At 39.4% G+C, this 21,976-nt stretch overlaps 1 protein-coding gene across 6 annotated transcripts in view; it reads left to right on the forward strand.

The window, feature by feature from the left end:
• Positions 1-21,976, forward strand: part of LOC110965782 (RNA-binding Raly-like protein) — a 114,239-nt gene that overhangs the window by 64,209 nt on the left and 28,054 nt on the right. The window contains exon 1 of one of the 6 annotated variants that reach the window (XM_022214936.2): positions 10,476-10,660. The exons of the other annotated variants lie outside the window; for them this stretch is intronic. Coding sequence (XP_022070628.1) covers positions 10,624-10,660 — 37 coding nt within the window. The 5' untranslated portion in view covers positions 10,476-10,623. Of the gene's footprint in view, positions 1-10,475; positions 10,661-21,976 lie in introns of those variants that run through there. 6 annotated transcript variants of the gene reach the window in all.

Consider the following 21,976-nt stretch of genomic DNA (forward strand, 5'->3'; position numbering starts at 1 on the left):
TAATGCATGATGGACAGATAAGAGTCACTAAAAGCAGGATTCCTGTGCAGAAGCTTTGTCTAATATATTCGTGTTAAGGACCTAAGCCTCTTAGTTTTAAGGGAACAGAATGCAAACATTATCTAAGTGGGCCCTTGCAGCTGATCATTTCTGGAACTGCGGCTGTAAAGTGTGTCCCCGTTTTCTCTCTAGCCTACCTGTGTGACAGAATTATTAATGAGCTGTGTCTGTATTTATGCTCCTCATCTAACACGGGGAGATGGGCTGCCTTCATTACTCTGAGTTGTGGGAGCCGTGCTGTCAGTCGAAATTTGAGTCTCGGGCCGAGACGAGCACTTGTTACAACAAAAGGGGAAATTCATCAAGTGTTAATTTAGCTGGAAATGATGGGTCAAGACAGCGTCAGTCTCATCTGCTCATATGTGGAGTACATGGAGAGCTTGGAAACAGGAGGAGGTGTCTGGAACGTTTTCACTGTGTGGTCACTGAGCACCACACTGTGGCTCCCAGCAGCTATTACCACGAGTTCCTCACATCCATTAAGAAGCAAACACCTGCCACACATTTATGTACACTATTAAATGTTGCCCATCTTTCAGCTTTTCCCCTTTAAATGCCCATTTACTAAATGAATTCATTGTTTCAATTTTATAAGCTGCCTTTTTGTGAAAGGAAAGTAGTTACAGAATACAGGCTTAATGTGCTCATTAGTGGGCTTTCAGAAATCACGTGCGAAACTGGATTTAGATTTGACGCACATTAGATTAAAAGCCTGCTGAAGGGACCGAGTGTTGCTGCCAACTAGTAAGTACATAGAATTTCATTTAAATGTGTAATACAATCAGTTAGAGTATAGCTTGGAGACTAATTGCTTATGTCACATCTATTCATGTTTAAATTTTTGTATTTCTGTGATGGCATTATGAGTTCCAGGCAGCATTTAAAAAAACGTTAGCTAATCAAAAGTGTATTTTTGTATGTCAAGGTGTGTACAGTGGTAACTGTATGCTTCTCTCTTGTTTATACCAAATAAGTTATAATTTTGCAGCTAAGCCCTTTTTTTTAGGATCCTCTATTTACTGTTTTATCAGTATATAAAGGGTTATTAAATGGTTAATAGTGTAGATGTACACAGATGTTTATTGACTAGTATTATTTGTCACTTTCTACACTTAAAGCAGTTTAACTCTATTGTCATCCACTAATGAGCTCTCACAGGACTGGTTGTATTTGTCAACAAATACACTAATAAACACTCATACAGTAGTGAACAAACGTGTACGTACACATAAGAAGACCACGTATATCATGACAGCCTTGAGTTTCCAGTGGCTCTTATTGTATTTCCAACAAGATCTACAATGCATTCACGAAAGAACCAAAATGCGTGATTATGTTTTGTGACAGAGATACATGTGTTTCAGTGTTTCTGTCATAGAAAGGTCAGAGTTTTAAGAGTTATTGGAAACTCAAGACTCTTAACTCTTCTATTAGTGCTGTTGAAGGATCAGATTTAATTACCCTAAGGATATTTGAGAGATTGATGTTGGAGCTATTCAAAAGCCTGTTTCAGAGTTAAAAGTTGATTTGAAAGTTATAATTAGGTTACAATAAAACTTTCTAATCTCAGAACAATGTAAAAACATCAGACAAGTAAAATGTTAAACTCTTAGGCCATAAAGGAAAACTTAAATCATAGCTGTTCTCCTTATGGTAGCTAATGCTAGCTAGCTAGCCCTGGCAAACTTTGAAATAGTAATTGCTGTATAACTGACATAATTTAGTCACTGCTTTTCATCTCGATGCGGGTGAAATCATTCCCATGTTTTTAGTAAAAGTAATTCAAAAGAAAAGCCAAAAACGTTTTTTCAAATGCAAATATCACCAGTGATTTCATACTTTATTTTTTAAAAAAGAAAGGGTTCTATGCAATCATAGCTGATTTTTATTTTAATTGTTTGTGTGATTTCCTTCTCTTCTATTAAGAGACACCAGAAGATGCTTGAGCAGATCAGCTACAGATTAACTTTTTTCTCAGTAATCAAACTACATCTCATGTACAAAAGAGAAAGAACAACAACAAAAAATTAACCGTATTTGAATTCTTGTGGCGGTTTCTCTTTGTACGTGGTTAATATACTGTACTTGGTACATGTACGCTGACAAAAGAAAAGTTTTTAATTGCAATTATGTCCCTGTTACGAAAATATTGAATATTGAATTGTGAAATATTTTTATTCTGATTACATGCAGTTTAGTATTGTAGCTGTAAAAGTCAGCTGTTTTGCAGAAGTGTTGCCTATTTACAAACCTGTGGATACATTTTGATGGATGAAATGTGCAATTTTTGGTGAGAAAAAGTCTTGAAAAGTCCAAAAATCTGCTGTTTGCTGCTGTGTGCTTGCAGTTTGCAGTCGACATGTTTTTTTGCACTGAAACTGTCTTGTTAGATTATTTAAAGCAGATCTTGTGAGTGACAACGGATGCGTGAACAATGGTGTTAACATTCAGCCTTCTGAGTCGTCACAGATGTAGATCTTTAATCTAGCAGTCAGAACAATACTTCTGAAGTCCTCTTTGTCTCGTGAAGATCTCTACTAAAAAGCAAACCTGACAATCTGCCATTCATCATCCCTGGGACATTAATCGCTCCATTCTTTGCAAGTGCCACTTTGCAACTCATGTCAAAGAATTTACGGCCTTGTTAATCTCAGATGCAGCAGGTAGAATAAAAAATGAGGTGAAATCCATCAGCTTCCTCCTCTTCTCCCTCTTTGGTTAAAATCGTTCAGTGGGCACCGGTTCAGTCAGCTGTGGCTCCATTACATCCAGGAGACGTTATTGTCTGTGTATTGGATTTTTCTAACCCTCGACACCCTGTGTGGTTTGTATTATCTCCGCTGGCTGGGTGAGCGGCCGTGGCACCGATAGCGTCAGAGCCGAATTAGATTTGGCAGCCTTTAATGCTTGTATGAATACCAATTGCGACTAGTTCAACATTTGAATACTTCTTAATGTGATTCTTTGCACTCTGCTGACCCTGACAGATGGAGAGAGAAAGAGAAGCAGAAGAAAAGACAAAACTGAGTGAGTGATGGAAATAGGAGGAAGGAAGGAGGCAGAAAGAAAGGGGATAATGCAGATGAGAGTCTAAATGAAAAGCAAATATGGTTTTACTTGAGAGGATGCGGGCTAGATAAATGTAAATCATGTGTAGTGTATGAAAAGATTAATCTATGTTTGATTAAATGAAGGTACAGTGAAACGCTTTTGCTGGAGAAAAGCTTTTAAAAATAATCCCTCAATTTCAAACAAAAAAAGGTATCGAATTTTGGAATTCAGAGGCTTGGTCAAGGACAGATCAGCTCATTAAAAAGATGTCACTGCAGATGATATTTTCGAAAACATTTAGCAGCAAACTGGTTTCATGGGATCATTTTCGTGTCTTATTTTTGAGATATTGATCTGTCAGACGCTGGTGTGACCTCACAGCAAGAGGCCTTCGGGTTTTTCTCTAAATGCGTTTCTACATGCTTTTGATTTTTGTGTGATCTGATCCAACTGTCTTCAAACAGCAAGTTCAAAGATGTGTCTCTAGCCGGGGACTCCACCAATTTATGAAATTTCTGAATCAACCCAGCAGCCACGTTTTTCCCAGATTCTAATCTCATGATGCGAAATTGAAAGGAAAAATTGTAAATGGATGGATAAAAATGGCGTTGTGCCCAAAATAAACTTCAAAATCTGCACAGATTTTAAACTGCACTATTCATGGTGTGACTTTAGACCCAGACAATTATCTCCTCAGACTGCAAAGTTATAAATTCATATGTTCAGAGCGTGATGAGATAGAATCCGCTGACCGTTCAGGAGGAAAGAACAATGCACCCATAAATGAATAATTCATGATTCCTTGAAAATAAAAACACAAAGCAAATTATAACAAAGCTAAATCCTCCCCCAGAATTTATGTCATACCAGTCCTTTGATTTCAGACAGCAGCGTAGACAGATATCTCCTCAAATTGAAAATTACAGCAAAACATTCAGCAACAAATTCTCCGAGTGGGCCCACTGACGCTAATTACTGTGAGACGCAGCATCCGAGGCAGCTTTATTTAAATGCAGGGTTTAATCAGCCGGATAGGAAAACTTGCACTCATGCATGTGAAATCACCACGGCTGCTCTCATCAGATCTGTTTGCAGTTGTCTGTATGATATCGTTACTGCGGTCTGTCTGTCTGATGTCGAGCCACAGAAGACACACAAAGGCACACACAATACGGAGACGACATGTATTTTTAGCTCAGAGGTAGATGTCCCTTTTAATTCTGCAACCATCCAGTCGTCGTGCTGTTTGCTCTCCACTAGAGTGTGCAATTTTCCTTCCCAGATTTTGGCACTTGAAGCAAAGAGACGCTCTCGTTGAAAACCAGCTGAGACGTTTCCTGTAGTTTTCTTTTGCTTGCAGAGGTTTTAAAACAGAGTAACTTTGTGCAACACGTGCGTCATCGGATGCCTGCTTTCTCCTTGCAAAAGCTTGTGCTATCAGTTTCGCTAAGGATATCTCGCTGCCAATAATTCTGTATTAATCCTCGCGTATTTAAAATCCCCCTCTGAGCACAGTGGCCCTTTGAGTAAAGGAGGCTAATCTGTATGCGCGAATTTGCAGAAGGAAAGTGAGGAAGTCTCGAAATGTATACAAAGCAACACTCTTAGCAAGGCAAAAATGTGTCATTTCATCATGAACGTACAAAAAAAAAAACAGCCTGAGGGAGTTTATCTGTGCTGTTATTGGTGTGTATTCTTGTTTTTCTTTGTATTTTGCAGGGCCTTAAGCTTGACACGGGTTTCCTGAACTGGACAAAATCCAAACAAATGAGCTGTTCAGGCTTTGCAGTAATAATAATCACACATTCATCCATTAGCTACACCTGACATTGGACTAATACTGATTATAATCTTTATTTTTGCAACTTTCCGTAAAAATCCATGTTACCAAATGCTTCACAGACAAGCTAACCGTAGTAGTGTTAGCATAGTAACACACTGTAAGCTCAGTATTAGCACACAGACATAATTTGCTGTCATAGACGGCCAAGCAGTTGCAGCAGTTGACACACTAGATACGTTTGCAATTACTCAGTGCCAAAAGCAGTGGCTGTCTAATGAGCTAAGAGGGGCTGTAAGTCATGGGCCAATGAGATGTGATGGCTTGAGCAGATTTATATCCATCATGTAGAAAATCTCCCCCCTGGGCGTCCTCCGCCTCCCTCCATCTCAGCCATAAATGAGGGTCATTTGTTAACAGGCTGTGTGTTTCAAATGCCAGTCGAGATTTGGCAGAGAATGCAGAGCACTTTAGATTAGCTTGATGCATGTACATATGCAACGGAGCTCTTTGTGTCTTATAAAGGGGGTAATGCATGATGCATTCTTCTTGCCACATCTCAGGTCTCAGTTGCTGGTAATTGTATCAGTCTTCCCCCAGAAAAACTTCCCCCACCTGTTATGGAATTAGTTTAAGTGTTTTTTTTTAATCAGCCCCTCGGTGCAGCATGGCAAGGGAAATAACAGTGGCTGTGATTTAATATCAGCAGAGATGGATCACCGTGGAGGTTTGGCAGCACTGTGGCCCTCTGGGAAGATGCGAATATGGAGGTTTTTGTCCTTTCTTAAACAAAAAATATTGGGAACAGTGCAATGCTTGGATCCAAAATCAAGGTTTAACCAATTACCCCGAATAGCACAAACTTATTGCAAGCAGCAAACCGTCATTAGTATCCATTTGCAGTCATGTTTCTGGTCATGAGATGAATGTAAGTCCAATATTCGGTTCTCTAGTGAAGGTTTTAATCTGCAAGAAGCATCTGATTCTTTAGCTGCTAAATGCTCCACTGTGTCCTTTTGAAAATGACTTTTAGGGACCAAAATATGCCGTAGAACCAAAGAAATTAGCTGGAAGGTAATTGTATTAGTTTGCTTCAAGACATCCAGCCTTGTTAATCAGTATAAACCCTCGTTTTCCCAACTTAAACGGAACAATCAAGCTGCAGACACCCTGAGAAACGAATGAATGACCTTTCCACTTACCAAATAGCTGCAAAATCCAGTTTTATTTATGCTAATTTCATTCAAAATATACATATTTCCTAAATATGATAACATATTTTTAATAAAAATGCTAAATGCAAAAGCATATGTATTAAATGAAGGAATGAGCGTGGTTACTTAGAATTTCATATATCTTTTTACCAACCTGACTGCAAGAATCGATCTGGAAACATCCTGAGAAATGGAGTTATGCCCTTTTTTTTTTTTTACTAACCAAATGGCTGCAAAAACCTGTTTTACATATGGGAATTTAAAGTAAAATACACCTGCTTTGTAAATATAATAATCTACTTTTTCATGAAAAGTATAAAAGTATGTAATAGATAAGTGATCTAGCTTTGTTAAATCGATTTTTAATCAAACTGGCTTCAAGAATCCAACTGGAAACATAATGACAAATGGAGTTTGGCCTTTTTTTATTCACCAAATAGCTGCAAAAGCCTCTTTTACATATGAAAATTTCATTTAAAATGTGCATATTTCTTAAATATAACCTATCTTTAATAAAATATTTACAAAATGTACTAAATTAGGGAACTAGCTTTGTGATTAGCATAATTTCTTTTCTTTTTTTTATTTTAATGACAGCAATAATCCAGCTGGAAACATGAGAAAACAAGTTATGCTCTTTCCACTAACCAAACCACTGTAAAAGCCTGTTTTACATGTGAGAATTTAATTTAAAACAAACATATTTCTTAAATATTATAATAGATTTTTATCAAAAAGCTAAAAATAAATATCAAATGAGTGATCTAGAGTGATTCAATGTGAAAATGACATGAATACAGACTAAAAAGTATCGATTGTGGTGATTTTCTGCCACATGGTTCCTATTGTATTCTGGCTGTTTGTTGTATTAATCCATCATGAACAGCAGATGTCCCTGCTACACTTTCTTGTACACTTTTGCCTCATCCCTGGTTGCTATTCAACGTAGCGCGCTTATAACCCTCTTTGGTGCTTGTTTTCATCCACAAAAACACTCTTTAAAATGCAATGAGCACAATGTGAGAAAGTTTCCACACCGCTAGAGGTTTCTGTTTTCAACGAATGACTTTGACCTACAGCCCTGCGCTTGAATCCGTAATCCTCTCCTCTGTATTGATTTATTCGATTTGGCCATTTTCACACACAAGAAGAAATTCACTTTGAGGAATTCCATCTTTCCCAAGTTTTAAAAGTAAAACTATAAAGAAGACCATTTGTCATTCTGTAGCATGTGAGAGCAGCAGCGGTTTCGGTGGAGGCCGGTATTGATTGAATCCCTGCTACTTCCAATGCACTCGGCTTCCGGAGTTGTTTGTTTCCACCGCACAATTCATCTCGGGCCAAAAAAAAAGACAGAAAAGGAGTTGTTATTCAACCCACACAACAATAATGTAATATAGTGGAATAAATCGCACAAAATCAACATCCATCCTGCTTCCATATCCTTGTCTCCTTAGCAACACGATCCCCTTTGCAAGTAAGATGAGATGCACCTTTTCTCAAGTATGCCCAGAGGTTGCAGAGAGAGTGGAATATTATTTTTATGCCAGTGTCACTGTATGCGCACCAAAAAGAGGAAAAATAATCAGATGGAGCATTACAGCGAAGAGTTCTGGTTAGCTGCTGAGAGGAAACACCTTCTTGTGGTTTAAAACGGATGTTTCAGTGCTTGAATGAGGAGGCGTTTGTCACGATGAAGGTCACACACAGGAGCGTTTTGGTCTTTTTTTCAGAGTTGGAAATGGCACCTACTGTGAATGAATGCCAATTAAATGATTCCCAGCAGGAAGTCTAAATAAATTTGAAGCGTTTCTGAAGAATAGTAAGCGAGAAAAATACTCTTGGAGGACACGGTGCCAACTCATTTTGTATTCTAGCATGCTGTTAATCAGCTCACTTCACCAGTTTGGTCCAGAATGAAATATCTATGGATTGAAAATGTGCACATATGGTGCCCCAGAGGATGAACCGTACTAGTGGTCAACTAACTTTACCCTGCAGTGCCACTATTGGGGTGACATTTCTGTTTTTTTTGAGAAAATAATGTCAACTGGCCAACAGTTTGCAATGACATTTGGTACACGTGTTCTTATCCCCCCCAGGTGGAACCATTATTAGGTCAACATCTGAATGTGTCCCAAACTTTGTTATATGACATAATGTTGTAAAGAAACAGCTGTATTTAGTATTCGCTGCTAATTAGGAAATGTTTGCATGCTAATACATCCAGCTAACAGAGCAAATAATATACTTACTAGACATTACATTCAATCTTAGTTTTATTAGACTTAAATTAAGCAAATTCACCCTTTAACAGACCTGCAACGATTAATTGTCAATTATTCTGATAATCAATTAATTAATTTGAGTACTTTTTGTAAAAGAAAAAACAATTCCAAATCCTTTGGTTCCAACCTTTTAACTGAAATATTATCTGGTTTATTTAATCCTGGTGGACAAAACAAGAGGTTTAAGGACATCTAATTGATTATTGGATAAAATAATCAACAGATTAATAAAAATCTTTGTTAGTTGTAGCTGATTTTAAACCTTGCCATGTTGTAAAAATGCTCAAATTCCTGCTATATATTGTTATTCTTATGGTACAAATTTGCGATATTTAACCACTAATACATTTCCCACCTGTTATCTGTATCCAGCACACATCCTCCAGAAAGCACTGCACCGTTATCCTGCAGATTTGTGTCGTATTTCTCTTTAGTATCACAAAAACCCATCACCAACCCAGTGCTATCAAAGCAGGTCAGCTTCTACAAAAGTGGAGATCAATAGTCTGAATCTGCTCATCAACAACCTGAAAACCCTTTGATGCTCTCCGGGACCGACTGTCTGAAGAGGTTCCTCTTGAAAGAGGCTCTTTTTGTATTTAATGAATATTCTTTTCCAATAAACAGACACATAATTGGCTGATAATGATGTGTATGCAGCTATGAAAGAATAGAATTTTTAAAAACATTCAGGTTTTGGCTTGTAAATGTTGACTTGTGAGACATTTTCTGGTCGAATGTTCTGTAATGTGTACTCTTAATAGCTGTAACATTTTTAAAGCATCCTCAGAATATTGATGGCAAAATGCTCTACTCTTGGTAATATATCACAATACAGCAATGTTCCATTAAAAAAGAAAAGAAAGGAAAGAAAATTAAGAAATCCTCAAAGACCTTGAGAACACCTTGTTAACATTTTCTGAATGTTTGTCTGAGAGAGTTCTTCTTTTATATGTAACATCTGGGCAACATTTTATGGAAGAATGTTCTACGATGTTAAAAACATCAACACAAGCATCTTCTGGATATTGCAGGAAAAATGTTCCATCATTGTTAATGCATCACATTACAGGGGCGTTCTATAAAAAAGAAAGAAACAAAGAAAGATAAACACAATAAAAAGAAAACATTTAAGACCGTAATAGCATCTTAAAAGCATTTTTTAAATGTTGGTGCACAAATGTTTGTCTTTTCTACTATATTCTGATATCTTTCAAACATGATCTATCTTTTAACCTCATAGGAACATGAGCTGAAGCGAGAAATGTCCTTTGAAATTTAAAATGTTTTCTTGAAATCATAATTGGAACTTGTATGTAATATTAACCAATGTTGTGGGACCATTTCCTGCTTGTTGGGTATCAACACTGAAGGACAAATGTTGAAAAATCCTCTTATTTTGAAATATTGTTCATAGATGAATAAAAACATTTCAATAAAGCAAAGCTGGATACATTAACAATAAAAAAAAATCCAATTAAGCATTTTGTCTTAACTGACTTTCAACCTCTTCATTTTGAAATTAGGAACAACCTCTAAACATCCTTTGATTATTAGTTTCTTTAAAACATTATGAGAACTTGTATATAATATTAACCAATGTTGTGGGAATATTTCCTGCTTGTTTGGTTTCAACACTGATGGAAAAAATGTTTTTTAAAAATCCTCTTTTATTCTGAAATACTTTTCACAAATGAGCAAAAGCATTTCAATAGAGCTTTGTGTTTCGATTCCAATTTTATATCATGTCTTAACTGGCTTTTAACTTCTTTATTTTGAAATGAGGAACACCCTTCAAACATCCTTTATTTTTTTTTTTAAACATTATGAGAACTTGCAGGTGATGTTGTGTGAACATCCCATGCTTGCTGGGGTGAGTCCAAACAAAAAGGAAGGTAGATATGATCAGAATTAGCCTCCACGCTTTTTTCTGATGAATTTATATTTATTTTCCTTCTATTCTCCGGTTGTTTCCGCCTAATTTCCTCGCATTGTGATTGGCTCTGCTCCTGCTGCTGCTGCGTTTGGACGAGACTGCCCCCCCATGCACCCCCCTCTCCAGACTCTAGCTTTGGTACGGTCCTCTCTCAAGAAGTGCCTCCAATTCTCCGTCTGAGGGTCTAATTTATTCCCAGTCAGAAAGTCTCAGCAGCACGCCGGAGGTTTTTTTTGACGCTCCCTGTCGCCTGTAAGTGTCCGCAAAAAGAGCGCAAAGCTGGACCCATACATTATGACCATGTACAAGAGGAAGCGTCGCAACCATCGATGTAAGTTTGCACAGCAGCAGCAGCATTTTTTAAGGGGCTTCATGATCCACCGAGGACATTTTTCCCCCTCTCTTTTCTTTATGCAGATGTCGTCCTGCGCTTTGCATAAAAATACCAACTTGCAAATTCTAAGTCGTGATTCATGCAGAATGCAATCGGGGCCTATTTAAGTAGCAGTAATTTGCGTTTTCATTACACAATTTTAAGGTTAAATGTTTGTCTGTGAGCTTTTATCATACATTTCCTTGCGTGTTGTTTTATTATGAATCTTATGATGCTCAACTAATGGGAACCCGAGTCACCTGCTGCGCACTGGTTGGAATTTTTTCCTTCTTTTATTTTATTTTTTCCATTAAGCTGTTAGTTCTGAAAAAGCCATCCCCGCACCTGCTCTGTTGTCTCTTGTAATATATTCATTCTGCTCAAGTTGGCATACATTATCATGATTTGTGTTTGACTTATAACGAAAAATTGGGTTCAGCTCACATTACAGTTTTATTCCTTTAGGAGTTGCAATAAACACCAGTTGTCCTCTAAAAAGAAAAAAAGAAGAAGAAGAAAAGTGCATTTTTTATGTGAAACTTGCCCTACTGGTGCTTTACATATTCAAATATCTCTGCAGTGAATTCACATTGTCCTTTAATTACTGTATTCATGAGGTGACAGAGGCAAATATTTGAGGTATAACAATGTTATGCCTCAAATATAACATTTGAGGTATAAGAAATGTTAAACTATCTTCATTTTTTTGTGTTTTTTTAAGCCAAAATGTCGGTAATTATGAAGATTAAGCTTCAAAATTGTGATAAATTGACAGGTTTGTGCATCTAATGTGATGGTAAAGTGAATATATTTGTGCTATGGGCCCAAAAAATGTCATTTTTATAGACTATCTTAACAGGAGCAGCCCTATAATAGTATGTCAGGAATGGTATTATAAATCCTGTCCTAAAGCGAATGATATTTCAAGCGCTGATACCACACTCTGTGCATATGCAGAGCATTTCTGCCACAGTCAAGAAATTGGAGAGCTGTCACGAGGAAGTAAGATGTGTAAAATCAGTGGTTTGCAAATTACCAGTTGGCACCTGCCCTTGTCACAATATTCCACAAGGTGTGCCATGACTCCGCTGCCTGTCTCTGTAGAGAGAGATAAAGGGTTTAAAGGTGCTGCTTTGTGCTCGCTTTAGAAAAAGAGAAGTTGGTGTTTTTCTCTCTTCGACAAAAGAAATCTAAATTGTGCACTGCATGGGCTGGAAATAGATCCAGCTGCACGAGTTTGTGGATTTACAGCCGGCTCGTATAGAGGCAGCACGAGAGGGAAAGGAGCCCAGATGCTCCCCAACAAAAAGAGTAGAAGAGCATGTAGATCTGTGCAGAGGACGATATTGGTGAAGAGCTTCTTTAGAAGCTTGTTCTGAACTTCGTCTGCCAGCTATTAGGCCAAAGAGACGGTGAGAGACTGCCAGCAGCTATGGACTACAGAATGGAGGGTTTTACTGTGCTACTGGATGGGAGTGGATGTAAGATAGAAAACCTGAGACAGTTCCTGGTGGAGATGTAGCCTTTTTACATGTAGCTTCATGAGATGTTTCTGTAGAATGTTTTACTTTGGAGTTTTGGTGGACGATAAACAGAAAACCTGATGATCCTAAAATGAGAAAACCACATATGCAGTCTCTATACTTGCAGACACTTCTGCAGAACCTCAAAAAACGAGGCTCAAAGACTTTAAAAAAAATGCTGTGATGCACTGATGAATAGAAATAAGCTCCTTCAAGGTGTGTTGTGCTTCTTTCTTTTTTTTTTGCAGATCCATTGGTGTGGGTTTATTTTTTTAGAGCAAGCATAACTGCAGATTCAGCATGGGATGATGTGTGAGTGACATGTAACTGTGAAGACGTTTGTGTAGGTGGAACTTTGGAGTTAGTTGGAGACTATAGCGATTTATTATTTATTTCTTGGCAGCAGCTGTGACTTTGAAACGTACTCTGTAAGTAGTAAATGTGAAAGCTTTTGTCAGTGCTCGTGTATTAATCAAGTAAAGATGTGCAAAAGTCACCCCTTTTCATTGGGAAATTATGCATTTGTTCTTCCTGCTTTATTAAAAGAAAGTGTCTGTGAGGGTTTTAATCATGTCGCTTATTGTTATTAATTGAATTTGGAAAAGAAAACCCCTCAGCTTCTTCCTCGTAAGTCTGGATTTGCAGGCAAAATATTTAAAGCAACAGTAAGTCGTTTTTGCCAAACTGTAGCAACAGTGCCCCCTTGGCCACAAGTGGTAACTGCAAGATTCTTGCACAATAAATTCTGCTCGTCTCAAAGTTGAAACAGCAAAAGGCCTACAAGAAAACGCAAAATCATCATCAAAGTACAAACAGGCGATTTTACTGTTAGCAGAAACAGAAGAGTTAGCTTTTTTTAATCGTAGCCACAAGTAGAAGTGGGAAAGAAATGTAATTCCCACACAGTTTCAACAGATAGTAGAAGCCATTGTTAACAGATGCAATCTCTTTCCACTGAGATGCTAGCTACCTTGCTAACTAGGGCTGAACAATCCGGAGATAATGTCTAACTCCATTTTTTTTCTCAGTTATTGCACATTACATGGTGATGTTCTATTTCCGGTTTGCTCTCGTAGATGTAAACCTGTGAAGGAGCATCATAGCATGAGGCCAAGCGCATGATTGTCACTGAAGAAGGACAGCATGAATTTGTAAAACCACCGACATGACAGCTCAGGCATCAATAACAACATGAGACATAATAAGCCGGTTATTATGACTGACTAGTCCGTCAGCGAGAAGGCCAGCTCGGTGTCTGTATTGCTGCATTTTATTTCACGCAGCTCTCTGAGATTTACTCTTGGCCAGCCTTTTGTTCGGCCGCACTCTCTTTTTCTTTCCTTTATCTTCTTCTGTCGGCGTCCTCTCCAGCCTATTCATCTCTGTCATAATGTCTGGACAGAGCAGGTGTCGACCGAAGTGGTTTATTTCAGTGCTTTTTCAGACTGATGCCAATTGATCAAGAAATTTGCTGTAAAACCGAAAATCTTTCTACTGATGTGTAGACAAGACAAACCCCAACACAAAATTCCATTGAAATGTTAAATTAAACAGGATTTTCCCACATCTGTCCTTCAGCAAGCAGAGAACGTTCCCACAACATTGGTTAATATTACCTACAAGTTCTAATAATGTTTTAAATAGAACATTTTAAACTAATGCTCAAAGAACAGTTTAAATTATTTCTCATTTCAAATAAAGTTCCCATGACGTTAAATGTCCATCAAGGCCTTGTGTTTTAATTGGAATGTTCAGATAATGTTTGAAGGATGTTTTCTGATTATGTTACATGGCAACAAAAGAAAATCATTTTCAAACCAGCATTCAAAAAACGTTTTCAAAGTGTGATCGAGGCCTCATTGTGAGGATGTTTTGCAGATGTTGAGGGAAACGCATTGTAGAACATTCTTCCATGAAACATTCCCACAGCGTTGCGTGACAACAGGGAAAGCAATGCAACATTCAGCGAATATTTTAAGAAGAACATTTGTACAGCGCCTCTAGAGTACTTTACGAGGACTGTAAGAGGAACATTCTGAGGACTAAAGCAAAACCTCTTGCTGAAAACGTTGCTGAAATTTCCTTTAGAACAAAAAGACTCTAACTGCGTAGGCTATAGCTCATGACACTGAAACAGTCAGATAGTGCTGTGGGCAAGACTTTGCTCGAGACCAAAGAATGTTGACTACAAACAAAAGAGAGGTAGTAGCACATTTTAAAATACATTTATTTTATCCGGAAATAGTTCAAGAAGAATTTTAAACTATCCGGACAATTGGAAAAGTGATGAATATTGGATACAATAAACCGCCAGACGGATAATTGGTCAAATGTAGAACTCAGAATCGACTCATTTTATCCTTTTTATAGCGCGTAGAAAACCAGATTGCAGGACATATTAGCTGCACATTTTTAAGCAATTTTGTTCCCCTTCCGCTTTGTCCCTCTTACCAAAATCCCAAAACATCTAAATCTCCTTCATCCCTTAAGGCTAACAACCTACCACACTAAAAACGTTAAGTTTTGCCGAGGACTTATTTATGAGGTAACCCAGCATTGCTAATTTTTTTTCTGTGCTATTTTAATGACAGTTCTGGCCTTCTTGTATGCAAATGTTCCACCAAAACATTCCCGCTATTCTGAGAGGACACCATCTCTATGTGGTTCACTTACCTCCGCCCAGTTAGATTGTAATTGGTTTCAAGTGTGTTTTTCCCTCTTTAACAGCATGATACTGAGGTGCAGTCAGACCATTCTTTGCTGTGGAATGGTCTGACGATACGAGACTTGGTGGGCAGTTGTACCTGCTCATTGTCCCTGTTACATACGCTGCAGTGCTTTTGAAGGTGCTTTTATGTATGCGTAGCGAATGTTGCTTGAGGGAACAGGTAAACTTTGAGGCCTAATACATGGAAATGAAGATTGATCCCACAAAGAAACCTCCTTTCCCCTTGTGTCTTGCCCCGAGATGTTGCCTCAGTTGCCATTCCTTGCCATGATTGAAGGCTGCAGCGCATGACGGACGAATGTGTCTGCAGATGTTACTTTTGGGCCGTATGTCGTGCTGCGTCGCTGATGGTGGAAGGAGGGGGAAAGAGCACGGCAGGCTGTTACATCTTCTGTCAGATGCCCTCCATGTATTTCAAGCCATGTGTCAAGGGCAGCTGTGTTTGTGTGTGCGCACGAGGGAGAGTTTTTCTGCCTTCCAGAATAGACTCCTTTTCAGCTTAGCTCCATTTTGCCCAGAATTTTCAGTTTGCATGTCCATGGGAAGGAATACAAATCATGCGCAACACAATCCTTGGTGGAGCTGTTGGAGTCTGCCGCTCTGCTTCTCTTGAATAAATCACAAGCAATTACAGAATATAATCCGTTCCAGATACTTTAGTTGCTACCTAAGATGTAGTTGCAACAGTTTAAAAATTCAACAGCTGTGCCTCCACGCTATTTTTGTTTTTTTCTGTACGGACAAGCAGCCGTGTCACCCTCCACTCTCTCCGGGAAATGCGATTTTATCTGTCAGAGAGGACCTAATGAGACTCCCCTATCGATGATGAAATAAAGTGACAGAGTTGTCACAAGATGTCGCTCCCCAAGAGTCCTCGTCTCTCCCACCGGCAACAACCGCCTCGCGTTTAGTCGAGCAAAGGCTGCTTGGACTGTCGCCAGGAGAGGCGCCAATCAGCGTGACAGAAAGACAAGCATTCAGTGACACTTCTGCACATGTACCGAGCGCTGACGTTACAGCGAAAACACCAACACTCACCAGTAAATGACATCTTATTATCCACATCTTTGTGTGCAGGAGGATGGAACATGCTGCAGAATGGCTTTTTTTATGTTTGTTTTTAGTGTGAAGAAGCCGAATATTTAGAGCAACAGGCTTTGGTGAAAGGCGGGTGTTAATATTGGCTCTAATGTGCACAGTCGACGGATACGGCTGCAGCTGGTCTGACGAATAGTGAAATTACTGTCTGTCAAGTGTCATGGCAAGCACACTGAAATAATTAGGGGACTTGTAGCGTCTCACACTTTCTCTCTTCCTACAACACTTGCCTCGCTCATGCAACTATACGCAGGGATGAGTGACATGGGTTTTGAAAGGCGAGTGCAGAATTACATCACATTTCCATGCATGTAGGCCACCAATACGCCTGTCAATCCCCCCCCCCCCCCCCCCCCCAATCAGTGATTCTCTTTTTTTTCCCATTTAAAATGAGCTGTCTTGAGTGGGAATTTTAAAGCAAGCCAAAGATTTCTGTTCTCGGTTCAAAGCCTATTTCCAGTCCGTTAGGAAAGTCAGCGCTGATAACCTGATTATCAACGGCTGTCGTCGCCGTTTCTCCGAGGAAACACTTGTTCGTGCGTTCACAACTAAACGCCCGGTGTTTGTTTTCATGTCTCGCTCCGCTCCACCGCTGAGCTCCCTCGTCGCGCCGTGCTCATCTGTCCAGCGGCCCGAATCGTCCGCTTTTTGAAGTGCATCGTTGTTGACTTGTGTGAGACGGCTCGCTGGGTTTACAGGTCACACAGAGGGATGTGATCTCAAACCAATGCCATGCCTTTATCTGTTCTGCCGGTGCCCGAAGGGGGCTGGGGGATTATGAGCTCATCCTCCCCAGGACTTTGGGACGTGCAGCTGCAGAAAGAGAAGCACCGAGGCAGGGCAGCAGGCTGAAAGTCACACTCGAGCGTCTGCAGAGGAAGAGATGCTTCCGTTTGTAATGGGATGTTCACAGAGATGTTTTCCAGTCGTATGTAATAAAATGGGTGTTTAGTGAACACTGATGTGTATTGTAGAGTGGAAAGGAAGTGGACTGTGATTGTGGAGGCACTGGCACAAGAGAGTGGAGGTAGTAAAAAATTCATACAACGCAGAAATAGAGCTGAAACCATGTTAGTGAGCATTTTTACAGAACTTTGTCAGCAACCAATCGCAGATTCACAGGATTTTTAAGATTCTTTGCTTTTTAGTTGTGAAAAAAATAGCAATTTTGCAGAAAAAATAATCATTTATTTATTCTTTAGGGTGTCTATATGAGGCTAAACATTTGCTTATTCTGTGTGTTAGAAAAGCATTCAACTTTGAAATACTCTGTTGTTATGTACTGAATTCTTCACTTCTCCCTTCTAGGATACTACCATGTTGTCTTGAGGGGGGAAAAATGATATTTGTAGCTTCAAAAATACACAAGCTTGTGTCACCTTGAAAGCTGTGACGATTCAGACTTTGTACAATTTCATGAATGAGTGGCTTGGAATTTTAATTTCATTCGTATTTTTGAAATACACTTCTAAGTGAAAATGGTGATGCACAGAGCATAGCTGAATCAACGTAACGATAGTTTTATTTTTTCTTCATGTCGAGGGTGCAGCCATCGATTAATCTGCTCTTCATTCATTATTTATTTGTTCTGTTTATAAAATGTCGTGAAAAATAAACGATGGCCGTGATCCTCTCCCAGAGGCCAAGATGACATCTGCAAATTTCTTGTTTTATTTAACCAGCAGTTCAGAACCAAATAGTTATCTATCGTCAGTGACAAACATGCCTAAAGTAACTGCAGTTTTCTGCTTTCATTTCACGTCTGAAGTACTTATTCATCGCAAAACTAGTATAAATCTTGGAGAATGAATTGAGAAGTTCATAGTGGATAAAATCCCATGACATGAATGAGCGCCTGCTTTTGGCAAATCCACTTTATTAATTCAATTCAATTTTCTTTATATAGCGAAGATTCACAACATGCATTATCATTCAATGGTTTGAGGTCACTTAGAAATGTCTTTATTTTTGAAAGAAAAGCAGTTTTTTTTCAATGCAGGTAACATTACATCATTATCAATGTGGTAAATGACTATTCTAGCTGGAAACAGGTGATTCTTTTTTTAATAGAATACCTCCATAGGGGTACAGAGGAACATTTCCAGCAACCATCACTCCTGTGTTCTAATGCTACATTGTGTTAGCTAGTGGTGTTAAAAGGCTAATTGAGGATTAGAAAGCCCTTGTGCAGTTATGCTAACGCATGAATAAAAGTGTGAATTTTCATGGAAAACATGAAATCGTCTGGGTGAGCCCAAACTTTTGAACGGCTCAACACGGTGAAGTGAAGACATTATGAATTTTAAACAGAGAGCAGAGAACCCAACAATCCAAAGCTGCCTTTGGATTCCCTGTGAGCAAGCAGTTGGCCACAGAGGGAAGGAACCAAAAGAAATAAATAAAACAGAGAGGGAAAAGTACACCACAGACAGAACCAGGCTCAGGGAAGGCGGCCATCTGCCTCGACCGGTTGGAGTCGCATTAATATTCAATATTTCCTTTCAGCACGTTCTGCTCATTGATTTTTAACATTGTTCACAATGCCTTAGAAGCTGTGCAACCAGGTGTAGATGCATGGAAATTAGCTAGTGGGTAAATCTGGTACGTCTGGTGCATTTTTTTCCCTATGATATTAATGCTTTCATGCACAGTTCCATCAAAAAAAACAAGCTTTTTCAGATAGTAGAGAAAGAAAACGCTTTATTCTTTCGTGGCATGTGAGAGTAAGTGTTAAATTTTAACCTAATACAATGTGAAAGAATGCACTTTGTCAACTGCAATTTGGAATCCAAGCAGTGAAATGTAGCGCCCCACATTACCTCACCTTGAACTTTGATTCCTGGTTTTCCTGAATAGCCCCGTTTGATGTCTGATCTTCAAAGGTTCCTCGAACAGAACCTTTGATATGCAGATAGCCGCTCCGTCTCCTCGTCACTCTTTTTCTTCCCCTGTAATTAGACAACACCCTTCCACAATGGCAGCCCGCCTGTCGTCGAGAGGTGTCGTTAAACAAGCTGCTTTCCCTCCCAGTTCTTAACATGTCCTCGGCGTTGATAGAGCAGGAGGTTAGTGATGACTCGTGACCCTGAAGGACGGCACCGAATATAAGATTTTGTGAATGAAAATGTGAGGTTTGATTCTGAATGAAGGTCTTTTTGTGAAAATCCAAAACTGTCAGATTATATTGAGGATGTTTGGTTGTGGAAATGTGTCAATTAAGTTGTCAGTTTCTACCTCTAGCATTATTAATAATCCTTGAAAAGAAAAGCAGAGATGAAAGCAACATCTGCAGTTTTTCGGTGCACACGCCAGCCAGGGCCTCTCGCCTGCAGGTCATGATGTGCCGTTTTAAGTATTCGATGCAGCAAATTCCTCATTTCAGACCCCCTGCCGTCCTCGCAAACCGGTCCAGGTTTGCAATTCAGCGAGGAGTTCTTGTCAAAGGCAGCCAAACTAAATCTGGTGCAGCGATGAATTCGCCCACACCCCCTACCTGTCCCCTCTGCACGTCCATCACCTGCCTTATTCAGCCCCCTTCACGCTCTTTGTCTTTGCTCATGTCGCTCCTGCCGAGGAACAATTTGCAAGATTAGTTACTTTGTTCAATTAATTAAGTCATTGGGGAAGATATGCGCCGGAGTTTCTCGTTCCGCGAGGAGATGATCGGCAGCTCCCAATGCGTCCTGCTCTCTCGCTCTTCCTCTTTCTCGCCTCGGCATTTTATGTTTATCTCATCAAATAGACAGTTGGCGGTTTTCGCAAGACGACGAGAGCGAAATGAAAGTACGCAAGGAGAAGAAGTGACAAATGTGATGAAGAACCGTCGGGCCTCTTCTGTGGGGAATTCTTTTCTCATTTTTTTTTTTTTAAAGAAAAGAGCACATTTCTCATTCCTTGAAGGTCCTCGCTGATACCTACTGAATGGGAGTTTATTGCAGTCAATCAGCTGCACTGCAGATGTGCAAAATGACTCAAAACGGCGACACCAAAGCTTTTTAGGCAATACAGAGGAGAAAAGGGCTTTTCATGCCTTGATGGCAGCAGGGTGGTAGGTTAGACACAGCCGGATAAATTTAATATCGCAGACTTGATCCTGAGGGCAGAATGACAAAGCATAAAGTGAAATTTGTACTGTGGGTGATGGATAATATCGCAATACTGCGGGTTTATGTCCCTGCTGTCATTTTCATATCATTATTTGAGCTTTGCCTCTGAGGAATCTTGTCATTCACATTAGTTTGGCTGCTCCAAATACAAGTACCCGTGAGCCTTGGTCACTGTTGCTATGGAAAAGTCTCCAAATCGGTGCCCTCGCACACTCGAAATACTTTGCCACAGCGGTTGGTGCCAAAACACAGAAAATTCATGCAGCCCACAGTGAATTGAAAGCTGCAGATTGTAATGTATTTTTGTCACATCGGTGCTCTGTAAATGGTAATGCTGGTGTGTCAGTGCTCGACTACGATTCTACTGAAAGCCTGTCAGCAACTAATGCTGAAATGGCATTACATTTTGTAAAGACTCCTGTCTCTAGAGGATGAAGCCTAATAAATTTGGTCACCTATTGATGACTGCTTTCCTATATGTTCAGTGCAACATCTATTAATTAAATATTATTGGCATGGAGTCTTGTATTGATGCTGATGATCCTTTGATTTGTGCATAGATATGGGTCTTATTGGGTGTTTCCAGAGGGTCAGTTTCTACTGGCATCACCAGCTGGTCAAATTTTTATATCTTCAGTGAAATGTCTATGTGTACCAACTCTTACTTGCAGTCATTCATGGTTCCCAGAGGATATTTTCCCTGATTTCTGCCTGGATGAAGCTCTTATTGGGTGACAAACATTTAATTTCTTGCATTCTGGTGAATTTTTTTGGTGCCATTTTTTTCCCCATTTTCTGCATCGATTTATGGTTCAGACATCTTTGTTTGTCTAAAAAGAGAAAAGCACAGAATTCAGACACCAGGTGGCAACTCAAAATCTAATGGAATGTAGCGCAGAGAAGCCCTCAGGTGCTTTGTATTGCCTTCAAATATTTATTCTCCTGTATATCTACTCTTCTCATTTTGTATCATCCCTGCTGAGTCAACGCACATATAGGCAGGATTTGCTCTTCTGTCCTTTTTTGTGCCTTTTATTTGGGCAAAGTCATCTCTTTAAATGTGCTACCTGTCATGTAAATGTACATTTCTGGATTTAAAAGGCTTGTATGATTGTTTGTGTTGATATTCTGAACATTCTGCATATTCAAAACATTTGTGTTCTTGGCAATTTATTTGGAAGCTGATTGAGAACAAGAATACAAACTTCATCAGACAAAATGACCTAGTTAACATTACCTAGTGTCTCACAGCTTACTTATAATATTAATAATGCTAATAATAATAATATTAGACTCCTTCCTCCTTTCTCCTTCTGGCTTCTGCTGACTGAGATCACAATGCTGTGTGTGTGTGTGTGTGTGTGTGTGTGTGTGTGTGTGTGTGTGTGTGTGTGTGTGTGTGTGTGTGTGTGTGTGTGTGTGTGTGTGTCCGTGTGTCCGTGGCAGGGATAATTACATTTCCCACCAAAGATTCAGTAGCTGTATGAGCTCATAATTCATTTTTTGAGAGTCCAAAATCACCCAGTGCTGACGAAAAAAGGCCTGCACCTGTCAAAGGTATCGTTGCCTCTGTGAGCAACGGTACAACAGTGTTTCAGAATAAATGTTCTCTGATTCTTCCATGTTTTCGCATAAATGCAGGCGGTGAAGGGAATGCATTTATGCGTCTGTGATGTGACGTTTGGAGCAACATTACACGCCTCACCCGAGATCAACTGTAATCTGTTTATGATGCCATCATTCTAATTTAGTTCATGTTCAAGGATCAGCCTCATCTGTGCTTTTTTTGGGTGCCAATTAGCCACTGATAGCATGCTAA

This window comes from Acanthochromis polyacanthus, chromosome 20 (assembly GCF_021347895.1).
Source record: "Acanthochromis polyacanthus isolate Apoly-LR-REF ecotype Palm Island chromosome 20, KAUST_Apoly_ChrSc, whole genome shotgun sequence".
NCBI classification, from domain to species: Eukaryota; Metazoa; Chordata; class Actinopteri; family Pomacentridae; genus Acanthochromis; species Acanthochromis polyacanthus.